The following is a 16,819-nucleotide window of genomic DNA, read 5'->3' on the forward strand; positions in this document are numbered from 1 at the left end:
AAAGAGTGTTAAATTTAAATTAGAAAATGATGTCAATACTTAAAAGGTATAACTTTAGGGTTAAAATTGATTCGTGCCCTCTATTTAAGGCTCATCAACTCTACATCGGGCCCAATTACGCCCCCAACAAATGGTATCATTGCTAAGATCATGGTCCAAGTAATTTTAATAAAAGATAAAGTACAATGTGAAGCCCGAAGGTGTCGGGAGAACTCACGGATGCCTGTAGGAGCGATATAGTCTGATTAGCCTCCATGAGTGAAGTGGTGGAAGATCCTATGGGTGTTTGATGGCCATGTACTGATTCTAAATGATCTTACGGATGTTTTGATAGTCATGTGTTGAATGCATGGCCTGGTTAGCCCAAGAGAGAAGTAATGCAAGAAGTTAGTCAATCCCATGGAAGGTTAGTTGAAGACTGAACTATACTCATAAAAAGGCAATTGTTGATGTTATTAATATGTGAGTATAGTCCCATATCGAATAGGATAAGAAAGAGTGAAAAGTTTAAATTAGGATTTATGGCCACTACCTAGAAACTATAATTTTTGAGTTAAAATTGGTTCCTGATCTCTGTTTAAGGCTCATCAGCTCTTGGTTGGATCCGATTTCTCTCCCAATAGTATTGCTCATAATCTAACAACTCGTACCCTAGAAATTAAAATGAGTAAGAAATTAGGAAATGAAGAGAGATATAAAAACATGTATCAAGTCATGAAATCATGACCTAGATAGAAATTTCACGACAAAGAGACTTCATTGTCTTTGTAATTCAAGATATGAGAGAATCGAGAGATAACCTATTGGCATGTGTAAGATATGTGAGCAATGGCTCCAGATCTTGCCAACTAGATTTGCTCATTTTATTTAGCACAAGGAAAACTTAAAGCAAATCTAAACATAATTGGAAACATGTCAGCAATCTCTTAGAAAATTAAATCAAACCTTTATGTAATTTCACAATGGTCTACATTCACGGGAAGGGAAAGGAATCAACTTTATTATCGGATATTACACAACGTTGTCTTTCTTGATCTCAAAATAATCATCTTCTTTATCTCAGAAAAAATCACTCTCTATACACTAGGATTCAACACTTTTTTTTCTCTAGGTCTCTACACCCTTTTCAACCATCCTTATTTAATGCGTACTTTTTTATGAATTAGATTAATAATGAATCACTTAAGGGGTATATAAATGAGTTTGAAATCCTTTTTCTTCTGACTGATTATTAAATTTCAATCCTCTTTCCTATCTTGGATACAGAGCGTGACATTATCTCTTTTTACCGATGGGATAAATTACCAAACTTTGAAAATACTCCATTCAAGCAAACAATTTTAAATAAACTTATTTTCATTTTCTAGATTGTTAGTTGCATTTTGATAACCCTACTTTTATTAAATTTTCAACTTAGATATGTTGAATCTTCTTTCTCAATTTGAATTTACACTAAAGTATAACTGCACTTTTACTAGGTGTGTTTTAAACAATGAAAACTTATCAAGTAAAACTGGGAAATTTGCTTAAATGGAATGATTTGTTTAAAGTAGTGTATTTTAGTGGGATAACGAGGCATGTTTTTTTTGCAAGTAAGATATTTTAGTGGGATAATAAGGGATAATTTGGAATAATAACGAAGTGTATTAACCAATCTTGATTAAGCGACACCATCATTAATTTATATCTTTTAAACATGCTATTATCAATGATAATTATTTAGTATTTTGTTAACAAACCGCAAATACATATAAGTATTTTGTTGAGGTGACACCATGACCTACGTTTTAGAACTTCTTCATTTTTAGGTCAATTCCTTTGGTTGCCGTACACAAGTCCAGCATCTCTATCCGCTCCCTTCTGAGCGTGAAGCCACGTGCGGTGCGTTATACTAGAAAACATCTAAGAACTACTGTAGCCCGCCAGTGATGGCGCTCGTCTGGGTTTCCTCCCCTTCTCGCTTCCTCCACAAGAACCCAAACTCAATTCCCTTCTCCTCCCCAATCCATCCATTCTCACTCTGCATTCTCACTGTTCGAACCACCAAAACCCATGGAGTGAGTAAAGCCAGTGGGCAGCAGGACCCTTCCCTCTTGAGAAAGCCCTTGGTCACGTCTACATTGCCCGCTGAGGAGGCAGAGGAGAAGGGGAAGCGGGCGAAGGCGGCGGATGGCTGGCTCGACTGGGAGGATCAGATTCTTGAGGACACTGTGCCCCTTGTTGGGTTTGTGAGGACGATCCTTCATTCTGGCAAGTGAGAACCCTTGAAAACCTGTGTTATTTTGTTTGCTTAGTAGTGTAGTAGATTAGCTGTTTGACGAAATGCTTGAATGAGAAACCGGGTACTGAATGATCAAAGGTTGTGACGTTCACGTGAGTTTACTGGTTACTGTGAGGATTCTAGGAAGTGTTGCCGGAATTCTTGCAAGATAGGAATTAGTTTTAGAACTACAAGCTTGTGCTTTTGGGGAGGAGCTGCGGTGAAATAAATTCCACAGTAAGTGTGCTTGTTTAGGGCAGTGCAGGGTAAGTTACTGTAAATCCAAATGTACATGTTTTGTTACCTTGGATGTCTTATAACGGACGTCTAATTAGATTAAGAGAATAGGGAGAAGAAACTCTCCGCAAAAGTTCTCAATAGATTATTAAGAGGGATCATAGGAAGGCTTTTCACAGTTGGTTACATAGTTGTGCTTTAGTCATTTTGTCTTTGTTGGTCCAACTAAAAGATTCTGTGATATGTGTGCCTACAATTGTCAAGTCCTGAAATTATTTGCATGTGCTATTTCTTGATGGTTTCTTTTTTCTTCAAAAGTTATTATAAAAACATAGTATCATAGAGGTTGTCTGCAAAAAGAAATCTTGGAAAATGGCATAACCATCTTTCTCCTTTCCCTTCTCTAAAAGCATAAAAACCTATGGAAATCATAATCCATAAAACCATGATTAAAGATTCTTCCCAATTCCGCGTCACTTGATTAGCGTGATTTGAGATTTACTAAGATATGTTCATAGATGATTTCATATGAATTCTAAAGAACTGTATTTCTTAATTGCAATTGTTTTAAGAATATATTGTAACAAAATAGGAGGGATGTTGGGGAGAATGTAATTGAGCGTTTAAGCACTAGATAAAAGCTTAGTTTCAACAAAATTAAAAGGAAAAAAACAATATAAAGCTTAGTTTCTGAAGGCGACATTCATAAATTTATTCAGTTAGTAACCATGCCAGAACGAAAGGTCAACTTCTTTTCATGAAACAAATCATGTAAGTAAAATTATATAGTTCCAGGCTTATCATGTTATTGATGATTTCGTCTAGAACAAATTGAGAGACTTCATGGATTTCTTCTGATGTTGTAAGGAGAAAGATGAAACAGGAAAGAGCTAAACATAGATGATTATGTGTGTTTTTCTATATTTTTAACATTTTGAAGTCTCTAATTTTCCCCTCAGCATATAATTGTTTGGCCCTTTCTCTAAGGTGCCACCTTAGATTCAATCTAAGGTGATATCCTCAAAACTATGTTATATGCAATCAATTTACTTGATCCACTTCCTTCATTTCATTCTAAATTTTATGGATGATATATAAATAAAAAACCAGGCATACTAGATTATAATTAGTCATGCATCAAGTGATTGTAGAATTAACAGTTTCACGACAATACGACTAAATAGACAATGAAAGATATGTGTCAGAAGTATTCAAATCCATGTATTAAGAGGTGTCATCTTAGATTGAATCTAAGGTGGCATCTTAGGAACCTTTTTCCCATATATGTACATGTATATGTATATGTAGGAAAAGAGAGAGAAATAGATATGCTTGGTACCAAGTATAAACTTGTTGCTTGGTAGTGAGGTAACTCATTCTCATCCACTCATTCAAATGGTCCTCACCTGAAAATAACCATTTTTTAATTATCCAACCCATGTGCACCCTTGTGAATGCGACAGGTTATGCACATCTCGAAAAGTATATAACATGACATGAATTTGAGAGGTCAAATCCAATGATTTTGATGCTCATGTTTGTAATTGTCTACTAACTTAAAATTAGGCATATTGAGTTCTCATTAGTAATATATCAAGCGATTAAAAAAATTAACGGTTTTACGATAATATGAAACATATGTTAGAAATTTTGAAGAGTTAAAATTTTTTGTTTATACATGTTTTACAATATGTAGATACTGATGAACATGATGGATCATGCACTAGAGTAGTCTAACTCATGCGTCAAGAGATCATTTAGTTGTATTGTTAAAAAACCATTAAATTTTGTTACCCCATGATGAATGAGTAATATATATATGTATTTATGTGCGAGGAACATTAAAGCCTCTCCTTTTATTATGTATTCATGCATATGCACATATATATACACATATGTAAATACATATACATATGTAAATACCTATACATATGAATAGTGTAAAAATTGATTTAAAATTTTTATATATTACGTGAGATGGTTTAGAAATAAGGACAATTTATATCGAGAAATTATTTGTAATTATTTCTAATTAAAAATATTATGACTTGTATGCTTCTTTTTCTTTAATGTAGTAACTATACTTTTTTTGAGCAAGAGATGAAAAACCTTATTTCATAGTTTACCGATCGGGTAAATCAAACTTTTTATAACTCATTCATCTAAAAGAAGTGATATAAGACTTGTTTCCTTGGAGGTTTCTATGACTTTTCACTACTGGTTGAAAAGAATTTGTTTTTTCTTTCTTTCAGTTGGTTCTTGGCTTAATTAATAGAGCTTTTTTTTTGTGAAATTGCCCGTATTTAGTCAATGTTGATCAATTTGGAAATAATTCAATTAAGGGCCATATAAAACACAACTACCAACCTCAAAGGACATTATAAGATGGGACCATGCACCTCTAAACTAAATTTTATCTTGGTGTTGATTATCCTTTGCCTTCAAGGTTTTTACTTACGACTGTAAATGAAATTTAAGCGAATATTGAGATGTTAATATTACTATTTGTTCAAATTTACAAATTTGAAGTCAAATTCCCTTTTTAAAATTTATTCAAATCTAAATTAGAGCATGAATACCTTTGAATATTTATCGAATAGATTATTTTTTTTTTGTTTATGAAAAGTAAATTACTTGATTAAGAAGATCCTTTTATTTGGTCAAGGAGATACTTCTATTTTGCGAAAATTTTTGGAATTATTCCTTTATAGTTATGAGGTGTAAATCAGTAATTTGAATGCTCTATAAAATCAAGTTTGGACTTTTAGGGGTTATTATTCATTCTAGATTTTTTAGCACGACTAGGACAATTGTCCATGAATCCGTTATTCTTGAATTGGGATTAAGATTAGAATTTTTGGTTTTGGGCCCTAGACTCTTAGGTTGGATTTAAATTTTGAATAGAATTCTTGAGCTTTTGGTTTTGATTATTGGATAGAGTGTTGGATTCTTAGACTAAAATTGAAGTTTATGGATTATTTTAATTAGGATTTTGACATTAGATTAATATGTTAGGTAATAATCAATTACAATTAAAATTCCGTTTTTGGATATGCCATCATTTTGATTAAGAAAAGTACAACAAAAGAATTTATACATAATTAGAATTTTGACATGTGGAAATGAATGTGATAAGAAAAAAAATGTAAGAGTCAACACTTTTAATTTGAGGTGATTTGTTCAAAATTTGATTAAAAATTTGAGTTCATATACATAATTTCGATGTAGTAATTTATTCATTTAATTGTTATAGGAAAGAGAAGATATTCGCTTATCTTACCAAAATATTTTTGTAAGAGAGTTATTATTTAAAATTACTTTTATAATTTCCAATATATTATATATTCTTTATTGTATTTTTATAATTTTATTAAGAGATATTTAATACATTCAGATCCATTGTTTTTTATTACTTTCAATAACATTCAAGTATAATAATTGTTCATATGATATATATTTTTATAAAATATATCATGTAATGACATTCACTGTATTTTAATTAAAACTACCATTTTACCCTCCTCATTTCTTATTGTGTGCCACATTCCTTCAAAACTTTTCCTACGCCTAATTGGTTCTTTATTATATTGTATGAATCATTGTTTTAAATATACCTGATATCACTGATATATCTGGTCGGTATATCCTTTCATAAGGCTTGTGGCAAAATGATATTGTCTTAATATCTTTTACTGCTTTTTAAAAATTTTGGGTGATGTATCCCTAACATGGCCGATATATCAGCTAATATGTTGACCGATATGTCCTTTTATTTGTCTTGTTGCAGAATAATATATTTTTTACGCAATTTTGGGCGATATATTATGATTTTCCTGATATATCAAGTGACATTTTGGCCTAAAAATTTGACTAAAATGTTGCAATGTATATTTGCACTTTTCTTAGTTTTGAAAGATTTGTTGGTGATCCTAAACATATATTATTTACGTTTTTCTATGCTTAGACTTTATTAGGTATGTTGATAATATTTTAGGACATTATATTACATGTGCACATTACTTAATATGGCACTCCTACATTTGCTACATATCCTCGCTATTTCCCGATATCAAATATGCATTTTTTATCCAATATTTCCCCATTATCCAATATTTAAAATCTTGGTATAGATAGTATAAATTGTATACATATACCTGTGCACTCGACTTTAATACTTAAGATGATATTGAATAAATTAACTACTGTTCAAGTTAAAAAAAATAAGATAATAATATTCAACCACATAAAACAAGATAACTGACCCAAGAGGGTCTAGCCGAGTTGGTAATCAACCTATAAGTAGTACTCCACGGTCTTAGGTTTGACTCTCCTGGGGAGCTCCCACACGAATTTAATTTCGTGGAACATCAGAGTTTGTCCGTTTGGGGGTGCCTTTTAGCTATGCCCGGGGGTTTGATACTCATGGTCATGGGGAATTTTCCTCACCAAGCCAAAAGAAAAATAAAACAAGATAACTATTGTTTAGCTACATAAAAAGATAACTACTATTCAACAACATAAAAGAACTATATTTAGTTACTATAATAGAATAGACATACTATTAAATTCCAAGATTGAGGACAAGAAACCCACAAAATTTTACTTGGACTTTTTAAGGTCTCAATTCAATAAGAAAATGTGTAATTAGATTGGAATATAGACTTAGAAACTCCAATGCTAATCACAATCCAACCTAACCCATAACGCCTTACATTTAAATCCAGATCCTAGTTCTATAAACACCATAAATTTAAATCCGAATCCTAATCCTCAATGAATAACACCTTAAATTAAATCCGACCGTCCTAAGCAAATAATACCTTAAATTTAAATCCAAATCTTAAATGAATAACATCTTAAATCAAAATCCTACAAAATGTCTCGGTTTCTAATTAGCTGTATTTAACAAAAAATCCCCTTTAAGTATCAGTATAAGAATTAACCTAGTTATGAAATGTAACAAGAAATTAAAACATAACGTAATGTGTATATTAACACAACTTTAAGGAGTTAAAACTTTATATGAATGTTTGATTATCACTCTAATCAAATATTTGAATGTTCTATTAGAGTAACATACAAATGTCCAAAATTATTTGATTTCTCGAAAATGATCTCCCCGTTCTTATTTAAACCAATAATTAGATGAATAATAACTGAACTATTTGATAACTATTCGATCAACTTCCACTCTCTTTCTATTGGTAATCATACTTTTAATTTATACTAATAAATCTATGTATAACATAACATCAACAACAAGAACAACAAAATCCTTTATCCTAAGTCTTTATGTTTAGAAGGAATAAACCTACGTTATATTATAACATGGTACAGACAAGCTAATAGCTAGATGTATTCATTGAACTCCTCAACAGTTCTAAAGAGAGAAGGGAGAAGGAAGGATATTAATAGTTTTCAACTTCTCAACATAAGTCAGATCTCCCTAGCTTACATCTTTAGTGATAACATGCTGCCTAAATTCGACAAGTCAATGCATGTATGACCCTGTGCTTTCTTTGACTAAAAATTCTCTCATATGTCTTCTGACACCAAATAAAGACTCTAAAGCAACAAGACAAATTGGTACAGCCGAATTGTCAATTTAGAGGTGAGAAATCTAGAAGTATCATATGTCCAATATTCCAAAATATCAAAGCTATCTTTTATCAACTTGGAGTCTTCGTATAGAGAAATTTTCAACCATATTTCATCCCTTATGGTTGCATCATTCTACATTTAATTTCTAGTCATCAAAGTTAATAGAAAGCGCTACGTGGCCAAAGCGTTTGACCCGATGCCTAGAGCCCAGGTGGGGCCTAAGCGTTTTCATATTTTTTAGTTTTTAATTTTAATTATAATTACTGATAGTTAATGCGAATGTTATAGAAAACTTAGGCGCTGGACTGACACCAAGACTAATTTGTTAAGTGGTGGTGGAGGAGGTTGACATCAGAAATGCATATGATACAGTGGATTGGAGATTATGGAGGAGCATGCTCTTGGGGCTTAATTTTCCTTATATGTTTGTTGTGTGGGTTATGGAATGTGTTTGTACTCCTAGCTACACTATTTTGATTCATAGAGTGATGCATGGCTATTTTAGAGGTAGGAGGGGACTAAGGCAAGAGATCCATTCTCTTCCTATCTTTTTGTCATTTGCACGGAGTATCTTACTAGGAGGTTGAAGAATGTTCAGAGTAAAGGGGATTTAGATTTCATCCGAAGTGTGCTGCCATGAAACTATCTACTTTGGTATTTGCTGATGGTTTGCTCTTGTTTGCCAGAGCTGATTTGATATCTATGCTCACCCTCAAGCATTAGACAATTCTCTGTTGCCTCTGGTCTTCATGTTAATCCATGTATGAGCACTGTATTCCTTGCTGGCGTATCTGATGATGTGAGAAGCGTTCTGTGTCAAAGCTTGGGGTATGAGGAGGGGAAATTTCCAGTTAGGTACTTGGGTGTGCCATTATCTAACACAATAATATCTCACTTGCGTTGTGGTGACCGTTTTTCCAAGATTGAAGCTAGAATTAAAGCATGGGGTTCCTACAAATTATCATATGCAGGGAGGATAGAAATGGTTAAATTAGTTAATTTTAGCATGCATATATTTTGGAGTGGTGTTTACATGTTGCCAAAAATAACTCTAAAGGAAATTGATAGACTGTGCTGCAATTTCATTTGGGGGAGTAGGCGTAGAGTGCATAAAGTTCATTTAGTTTCATGGGATCAGTCGTGCTTGCCCAAGAATCAAGGGGGAGTTGGGCTTGTTTAATCTGAGCTCTGGAATAAAGTGGCTATGTTAAAGATTGTTTGTTCTATTCATGAAAAAGAAGATCATTTGTGGATCAAATGGATCCATGGACAATACCTTAAAAATAGTTCTATTTGGGATGTGCAAGTAAGGAGTATTGATTCATGGTTTTGGAGAAAACTCTTGCAAGTTAGAGATTGGATGTTGCTCAAATGGAGGGACTTCTGATGCTTTTCTTCAGCAAACAGGGCACTGGATTAAACTGGGTAAGCTCGAACTTTCTCTTGGTTACAAGGATATTTTCTGTACTCAGAGTTCTTTGGGCTCCTATTGTAGTGTGTTCCTTATCTTTGCCAAGGCACTCTTTTATATTGTGGCTTGCTTTGTGTGGGAAGCCTTTTAACACGTGACAGACTGTTGAGGTTGGAGATTGCTTATGAAGAGAGCTCTTGTGTGCTTTGCAACCAATCTAGAGAAACTCTTGAACATATGTTCTTTCAATGCCCTTATTCAGCATTAGTATGGAAGAAAATATTGGTTTGGCTTTGTCAGAACAGGGATCCCATGGCATGGAGTGCAGCAAGGGAGAGGTAAAATCCCAAAAAGGAAGGTGTTGCAGGCTGCATTCACTGCTACTGTATATGCACTATGGTGGGAGAGGAACGTGAGAATCTTTCAGCACATTGCTGTGAGTTCTAATATCTTGTTTAGAAGAATTATGGTGGAAATTATTACAAGAGTTCGATATTGTCAGTCTTCTAATGTGAAGGTGTGGCTGGAGAGTGTTGTTTAGTTGGTTAGTGTCTGTAGTTTTGAGAATGTTCGTAGGTAAATTGTGGGAGAAGATGTTTTGACTGTGTATTAGTTTTGATGTTGCAATTTTGTACTCCTGGGGGTATGCTGTGTTGTCTACATAATGTTCAATTGCTAAGTGAAATAAAAGTTCAGTTACCCAAAAAAAAATTCAACCATCACTCTCAGAGTATCCGGTTTTTCATGGCAAAAGAAAGCATGTAAAGATAAAATGTTATTTCATCTATGACTTCATGAAGGTTGGTGAAATCAAAGTTTCTTTCTGTGACACAAGTGATCTTTTTTTTTTAATTTACTAAGACAATAAAAGTTGGTAACTTCAACAAGATAAGGAAAAAAACTCAATGTTGTGCAAGTCTAGTTTAAGAAGGATTGCTTGAATTTTAGTACTAAATTTATGTTTTTAATTTTTCCATGCTATTGATTTGGGGTGAATGAATCTCAGTCACTACTGTATGACTTTTGGTTTCTCTCTGACCTTCAGGTTGCGTAGAGTTATTAAGATTTATTATTTTGCTAAGTTTGGAGTTTGTGTTTTAGCTATATAGAGTTTTGTATCGTCATATTTCCCAACAAAAATAAACAAAATCTTAAATAAAAGGGCAAACAGAGTAAAGCCTAGCCAAAACTATTTAGTTTACTCATATAGTGCAAAGTTTTTGTTCTATAGAATAGGGCAGTAACCCATTATTTGGTATGTGTTAGTAAACATACTGTCAAGAGAAAAAGCTTCATCTTTGAGGCGCACAGAATTAGCATCGGAAGTTGTTTATATTTATGCAGTTCTTGTATATTATTTCTTGATTTTACTTCACACAATATGTTCTTGTCTGATTCTATGTGTATTTTACTAGGCAGGGACCTTTTGGATGCTAACTAGACTCTACTTAACATCCTCCCTCTACCACTTACGCAAAAAGAGTGTCAAAATCTTTAATGAGAAAACACCATTAAACATTTTTACAGTCGTCCCCAACCTTTTAAATGAGAATTCCATTCATTACAATATACAGCATTAGCAAAGCTAGCTTACTCCATCACAACTCATTGCTATGAAAGCATAAAAAAATTACATGAAATTAGTTGTTTCTGTTAGTTGTTTTTGTTATCACTCCTGAAGAAAATTCATTTTGGCAGGTACAATAGTGGTGACAGATTAATCCCAGAGCATGAGAAGATAGTTCTGGAAAGGTTGCTAGAATATCACCCTGCATTTGAGAGAAAGATAGGTTGCGGAATTGATTATATAACTGTATGTTTTTTCCCGCTTCCAAGATATTTTGTCATGCTTTCCTAGCTTAACAGGAATGATGTCATTAATTTCTTAAATTGTGAAGAATAATTACAAGATATACCTAGTCAGTATGTTATACCTTCATTCCTTTACGTGGTTTTACAAAGCATAAAGTTCTTGCTAGGTCATTTGTAAGGCACAATCAGTGGAGGGGTAAGCCTATATGCTTTTGCAAAGATAGTAAATATTAGTGGAATTCAAAGTATACAATTTTTTATAAGCAACCTCAACGATAATTGATACTTAATCATGATGTAACAATTTATTCGTTTTATCATCCCAACTAGCATGTGCTCTTTCTTGTTTTATTGCATATCCTGTACATGTATTCTTCTCCCTGTCTAATGCTAAAGCTTTTAGGTCTTGTTGGCATTTCTATTCAGAATGAACTTCTCACAGATCATAGTTTGTATCTCATTGTGCAAGTCCCTTATTCTACACCAAAACTCTGAGTGATGTGATGGTTGAGGGTTATAACTTTTTACTAGTAATATTCCTCCTGAGGTTAAGCTTCCTCGTAGGAGACCGAAATTTCAACTCACGTAACATTTTTTTTCTCTATCCACTTTAAGTAAGTGGCTGGCGGGAATTGAGTATGTGGCTGGTGGGATTCAAACTAGGATCTCTCAGATACCATGTTAAGGCCTCTTCAACTGCACCAGAACTATGAAGCTGTGAAGGTTGAGGCTTATAAATTTATACTGTGACGGTCTTTTTGACAGTATTGTACTTGTGGGGATCATATAATCACACTCGTAGTATAGACACGTCATTGTTTTGAGGGGGTTATTAATGAATCATCCCACTGTTTCTCATAGTAAATATTGAGGCTGCACGAGACGTTTATTCTGTGATACATTTCTGTGCTCTTTAACTTCATGCGTTAAAGCTATATATTTTGATACACATGGTACTGTTTTACTCAAAAGTTAAAGAAAAAGGATAAAAAGATTACTTGGTCTTTTTTTTTTTTCCAAGTGGGTTATTGATCATTACATTTGCCATTCTCCAATTGAACAGATAGGATTTCACCCAGAATTTGAGAACTCACGGTGCCTTTTCATAGTCAGGAAAGACGGAGAGTTGGTTGATTTCTCGTATTGGAAATGCATCAAAGGCTTAATAAGGAAGAATTACCCACTATACGCTGATAGTTTCATCCTCAGACATTTCAGAAAGCGCAGAGACTTGGACTGATCAGGCTGTGACTTGAGGAAGCTTCCGGTATTTTAGTAATATTCTAATGATGATCATTATTTGTTTTGTTTATGTTACTAAAGTGATGTATCGTTATGCTTTTATACTTTGATTCTTTTTCCCCTTTTCATTTTTCACCACCGTATCCTGTTGTTGTTCGGACAAATTTTCAAAACCGACCCATTTCATGATTTAATTGCAAAAAACGACCCGTTTCTATTTTATTTATAAAAACCGACCCAGTTGGTTGAAACTGGGTCGGTTTTTGAAAATTTTTTTCCCAAACTTCACGGGAGTTCAACTCCCGTGAAGTTTCGTAAAGTTTTTTTCAAAAACCGACCTGGTTTCAGCGACAGTGCTGAAACCAGGTCGGTTTCTCTAAATAAAACAGAAACGGGTCGTTTTTTGCAATTAAATCATGAAAAGGGTTGGTTTTGAAAATTTGTCCGTTGTTGTTCAGGTACATAACTTGCAAGATGATAATATATTAACGGTGATCATATGAGAATCATGGTTGCTTCTGTAGAGTTGATGTACCTATAGAAAAAAGTACTGGTGTAAGTGAAGTTTTAATTTTTTTTTTCTGATGCCGACGCATTAATGATAATGCATCAGATACAAGAGGGCCCATCACTTCGGACACACGAACCTCCAGCTAAAACTAGAGATTTGATAATGCATCAGATAATCAAATCGACAGCCTAGATGCATTTAAATTGTCGGGTACATCATAAAAGTTTTACAAAGGCACTTGTAATCGTACTTATCTTCAACATCACACGAAACGATGGGGAGAGGTGCCAGCTTCGGCTATGGCCCTCAAGGTCAATATGATTGTATTGTTTAGCATTATATATTGCATTATACGCATGTAGCATGCATTTTTCGCTAGGGTGGCACTAGGGACACACTTCCAACCACAACCTTAACCACAACCCTTCTATCATTTGCTACAGTGTACCGGACCCCACATGAGATTTTAAAATCTTATGTGAGGTCTGGTGCACTATGGCAAATGAGAGAAGGGGTGTGGTTGAGGTTGTGGTTAGGGGTGTGCCCCTATCATTTTCCTTTTCGCTAAGTAGGTGCATAACATGTTACGGCCAAATGTACAAGGACCCCACAAGTACTTCATGATCGATGCGTGTACAATGGTTTGTTGATAGGGATGGCGAGGAGCCTTGGATAATAGATGGGGTCCCAAGTTAAAGCAAATTAATTTGTGCAGAAAGTCAATTGTACAACGATAGATATATGTGGAGTCATTATTAAATAAATGCCAATTAAGCTTATGCAGCAGCGAGGGGCCTTTCTTTTATATACCTACGTGAAACCCCTTTCTAATATTTCCGAATGAACATTTTAATAAGGAAACGGAAAGTTTTATGCGCGCTACATTTATCATCAATCCAAAGAATGGATGGTTATATATCAAGTAGGAGTAGCTCATACTACAATATATCACACTATGGGAAAAATGATCTTATGGTCTCAAACGTGCTCTATTTAAAATATAGTTGGGAATAAAGAACAAGCATACACATAATACCTTATGTTTGTTTCTCGTTACGCAACGTAGATTAGAAGCTTTCAAAACTAAAAATCTAAAACTAAAGTCTCAATGATTGATTATCACTTCAGCCACATATAATTCACGTTCTAAATAGTTATAACTTTCAACGAGCAAAATTAACCCGCACGTTGTCACGACATTTGCGTGAAAACAATGGAAATTTTTGTTTGAGCATTACTAGAAAAAACTACAGCAAAAATAAACAAAATATAGCAATTAACACCGTATATCTAGCTACTGTAATACAAAAGTGTGTCAAAAATACATGAATTAACTATTTTGTGCGTAAGAGTGATTTTGAAAGTGGATGGATATTTGTACGAGAAAAGACCTAAAGGAATTTAACTATTTGGTTTGAAATATAGAACATATACATAACAACTTGTACAAAAGTATAGAAAGTTGCAGTACAATATAGTAACTTACACCGTGTACCACAGTGTTGAAATACAAAATGCATTTAAAAATAATCATAGGAGTATTATGGATCTAAGAGTATTTTTTTTAGAAGTGGGCAAGTTTTAAAAAAATAAATAAAGGTAAAACTTTTGGGTTTATAAGCAAAAAATTATTTCTAGACTGTTGTGAGTTTAAAAATAAGTGGGGGTAAATTTTCGCATTTATAGGTAAAAAAATTAGTTAAAATTTGATTGCTCTACATTAGTCTAAAAAAAGAAGAGATTTTATTATTTGGTTTAAAAAAAATACAATGTACACCTAACTACTTATTTAACAAGTCAAAACAAAATATCACAAGGGGATACATAATAAAAATCATTTACAATTTTGATGATGAGACATTATTATGAAAAAACTAGAAAATAATTTAATATTTGGTTTGCAAAATACAATGTATAGCTAAATACTTAGTTAGCAAGTCATAACAAAATATCACAACTCACAATATATAATAAACTGCTAGAATACAAATTGAATTTAAAATAACTTTGTGAGTGTTTTGAATGTAGGAATGGTTTTGGGAATGAGTGGGTTCCAAAATAAATGGGGGTACAAGTTTAGATTTATATGGGGAAAAAGCCCTTTCTGGAAGCAAGGAGGTTTTAAAAATATGGAGTAAATCATTGGTTGAAATATTCTCGGTTTATGAGTTATTTTGGATGTAGCCAGATTTAAAAATAAAATTTGGAAGGAAGGGGTGAGAGCTTGAGTTTATTAGAGAAGAAAGGTGAATTTAAAACTAATAGGGTTAAATATTAGGTTTATAACAAAAAGAAGTTTATATTATATGTCATCCTCTTATTATATTATCTTATTAAAGTTCATGAAGTATTGTCTTATTATATTATCCTACTATTATATTACAACTCATTTTATAGTTCATTTATAAATTGGTTTATAAGAAAAATGCGATTTATTTGCCTAGTTCTAAAAAAATGATATTTTATACGAAAAAAATTCCTGGCCATCTTTTAGAATTTTGCAATCGACAGGTAATAATTTTTTAATTCTCACTAAATCCGTAGTAATTTTTGCAGAAAACCCCACCTATATTTTAGAACCAATTAATGACCGTCTTAAATTGGGGCCAAAAAAACAACATAGAAGACATTTGGAAAGTTATTCAGGGTTGTGTAATTTAGCCAAAAGATATTACAGTTTTCTGCAAAAACATACAAAACGCTGATAGTTATTTGCCTCTATTGTAATTTACCTATTTTTTAATTATGTAAAACTATTTGTGGTGGGTAGGCTTTGAACCGAAAAACTCTACTGTGAAGTTTGCGTGATCTGACCAATTGAGCTAATGAATTTTCCTAGAAATGCAAAATTTAATAATAAAATATCTAATATATAGACACACAAACACACTACTACTACTATAAAAGAGGATTGCTATGCTAAAACTTCTGATTTTCTTTTATATCCTCTCAGTTTTAATAATTCCTTATAACTATAAGTATTAAAGTTTGTGTGGTTCTAATGACTAATAGGTTCCCTTGAAATTATGTTTTTGGTTAAGCATTAACTATCACGTTAGTCATCTTGTTAGTTATCATGTTAATATTATATATATATATATATATATATATATATATATATATATATATATATATATATATATATATATATATATATATATATATATATATATATATATATATATATATATATATATATATATATATATATATATATATATATATATATATATCCGTCAGCCATCGGAGCCGTCAGCCGCCGCGAGAATCGACGCCGCCGTTCCCCAATCCCTCGAAAAAACACCCGATCTCGAACCTTCGAAGGAGGAGGTCATCAGTCTCTTTGCCGTCATCACTGGAGGCCACCTCGAGATCAGTCGCCTTCGCCTGCAACAGAGCCGTCGTCAGCCACCGCCGATCTCCAGCCTTCGAAGGAGGAGGTCGTCAAGATTTTCGCCGTCATCGCCATCGCCACCTTGAGATCTGTCTCCTTCGCCTGCAACAGAGCCGTCGTCAGTCGACGCCGATCTCGAGCTCTTGTGATCTTGTCGTCATACTTTCTGAGGTGAATACTCATACTCATACTCTTGTGATCTTTTCGTCATACTCATACTAAGTATGTTCAAGTGCTTATTTTTTGCAAACCGAAGAAATTAAGATTCCAAAATGAATGGAATTTGCTATATATATAGGTGTTTTTTAGATAAATGATCATATTTATTAAGAGTTTTGGGTAAAAACAGGT

At 33.2% G+C, this 16,819-nt stretch overlaps 1 protein-coding gene across 2 annotated transcripts; it reads left to right on the forward strand.

Moving 5' to 3' along the window:
- On the forward strand, positions 1,798-12,698 carry LOC109845260 (protein DCL, chloroplastic). Of its 2 annotated transcripts, none has more exons than XM_020414493.1 (3): positions 1,798-2,254; positions 11,208-11,322; positions 12,385-12,698. In XM_020414493.1, the coding sequence occupies exons 1-3, from the start codon at positions 1,929-1,931 to the stop codon at positions 12,559-12,561; spliced, it is 618 nt and encodes a 205-aa protein (XP_020270082.1). In that variant the 5' UTR covers positions 1,798-1,928; the 3' UTR covers positions 12,562-12,698. The 2 variants fall into 2 exon arrangements, with proteins under 2 accessions (XP_020270082.1, XP_020270083.1); XM_020414494.1 differs by having other exon boundaries at positions 12,431-12,569.

This window comes from Asparagus officinalis, chromosome 6 (genome assembly GCF_001876935.1).
Source record: "Asparagus officinalis chromosome 6, Aspof.V1, whole genome shotgun sequence".
Taxonomy (NCBI): domain Eukaryota; kingdom Viridiplantae; phylum Streptophyta; class Magnoliopsida; order Asparagales; family Asparagaceae; genus Asparagus; species Asparagus officinalis.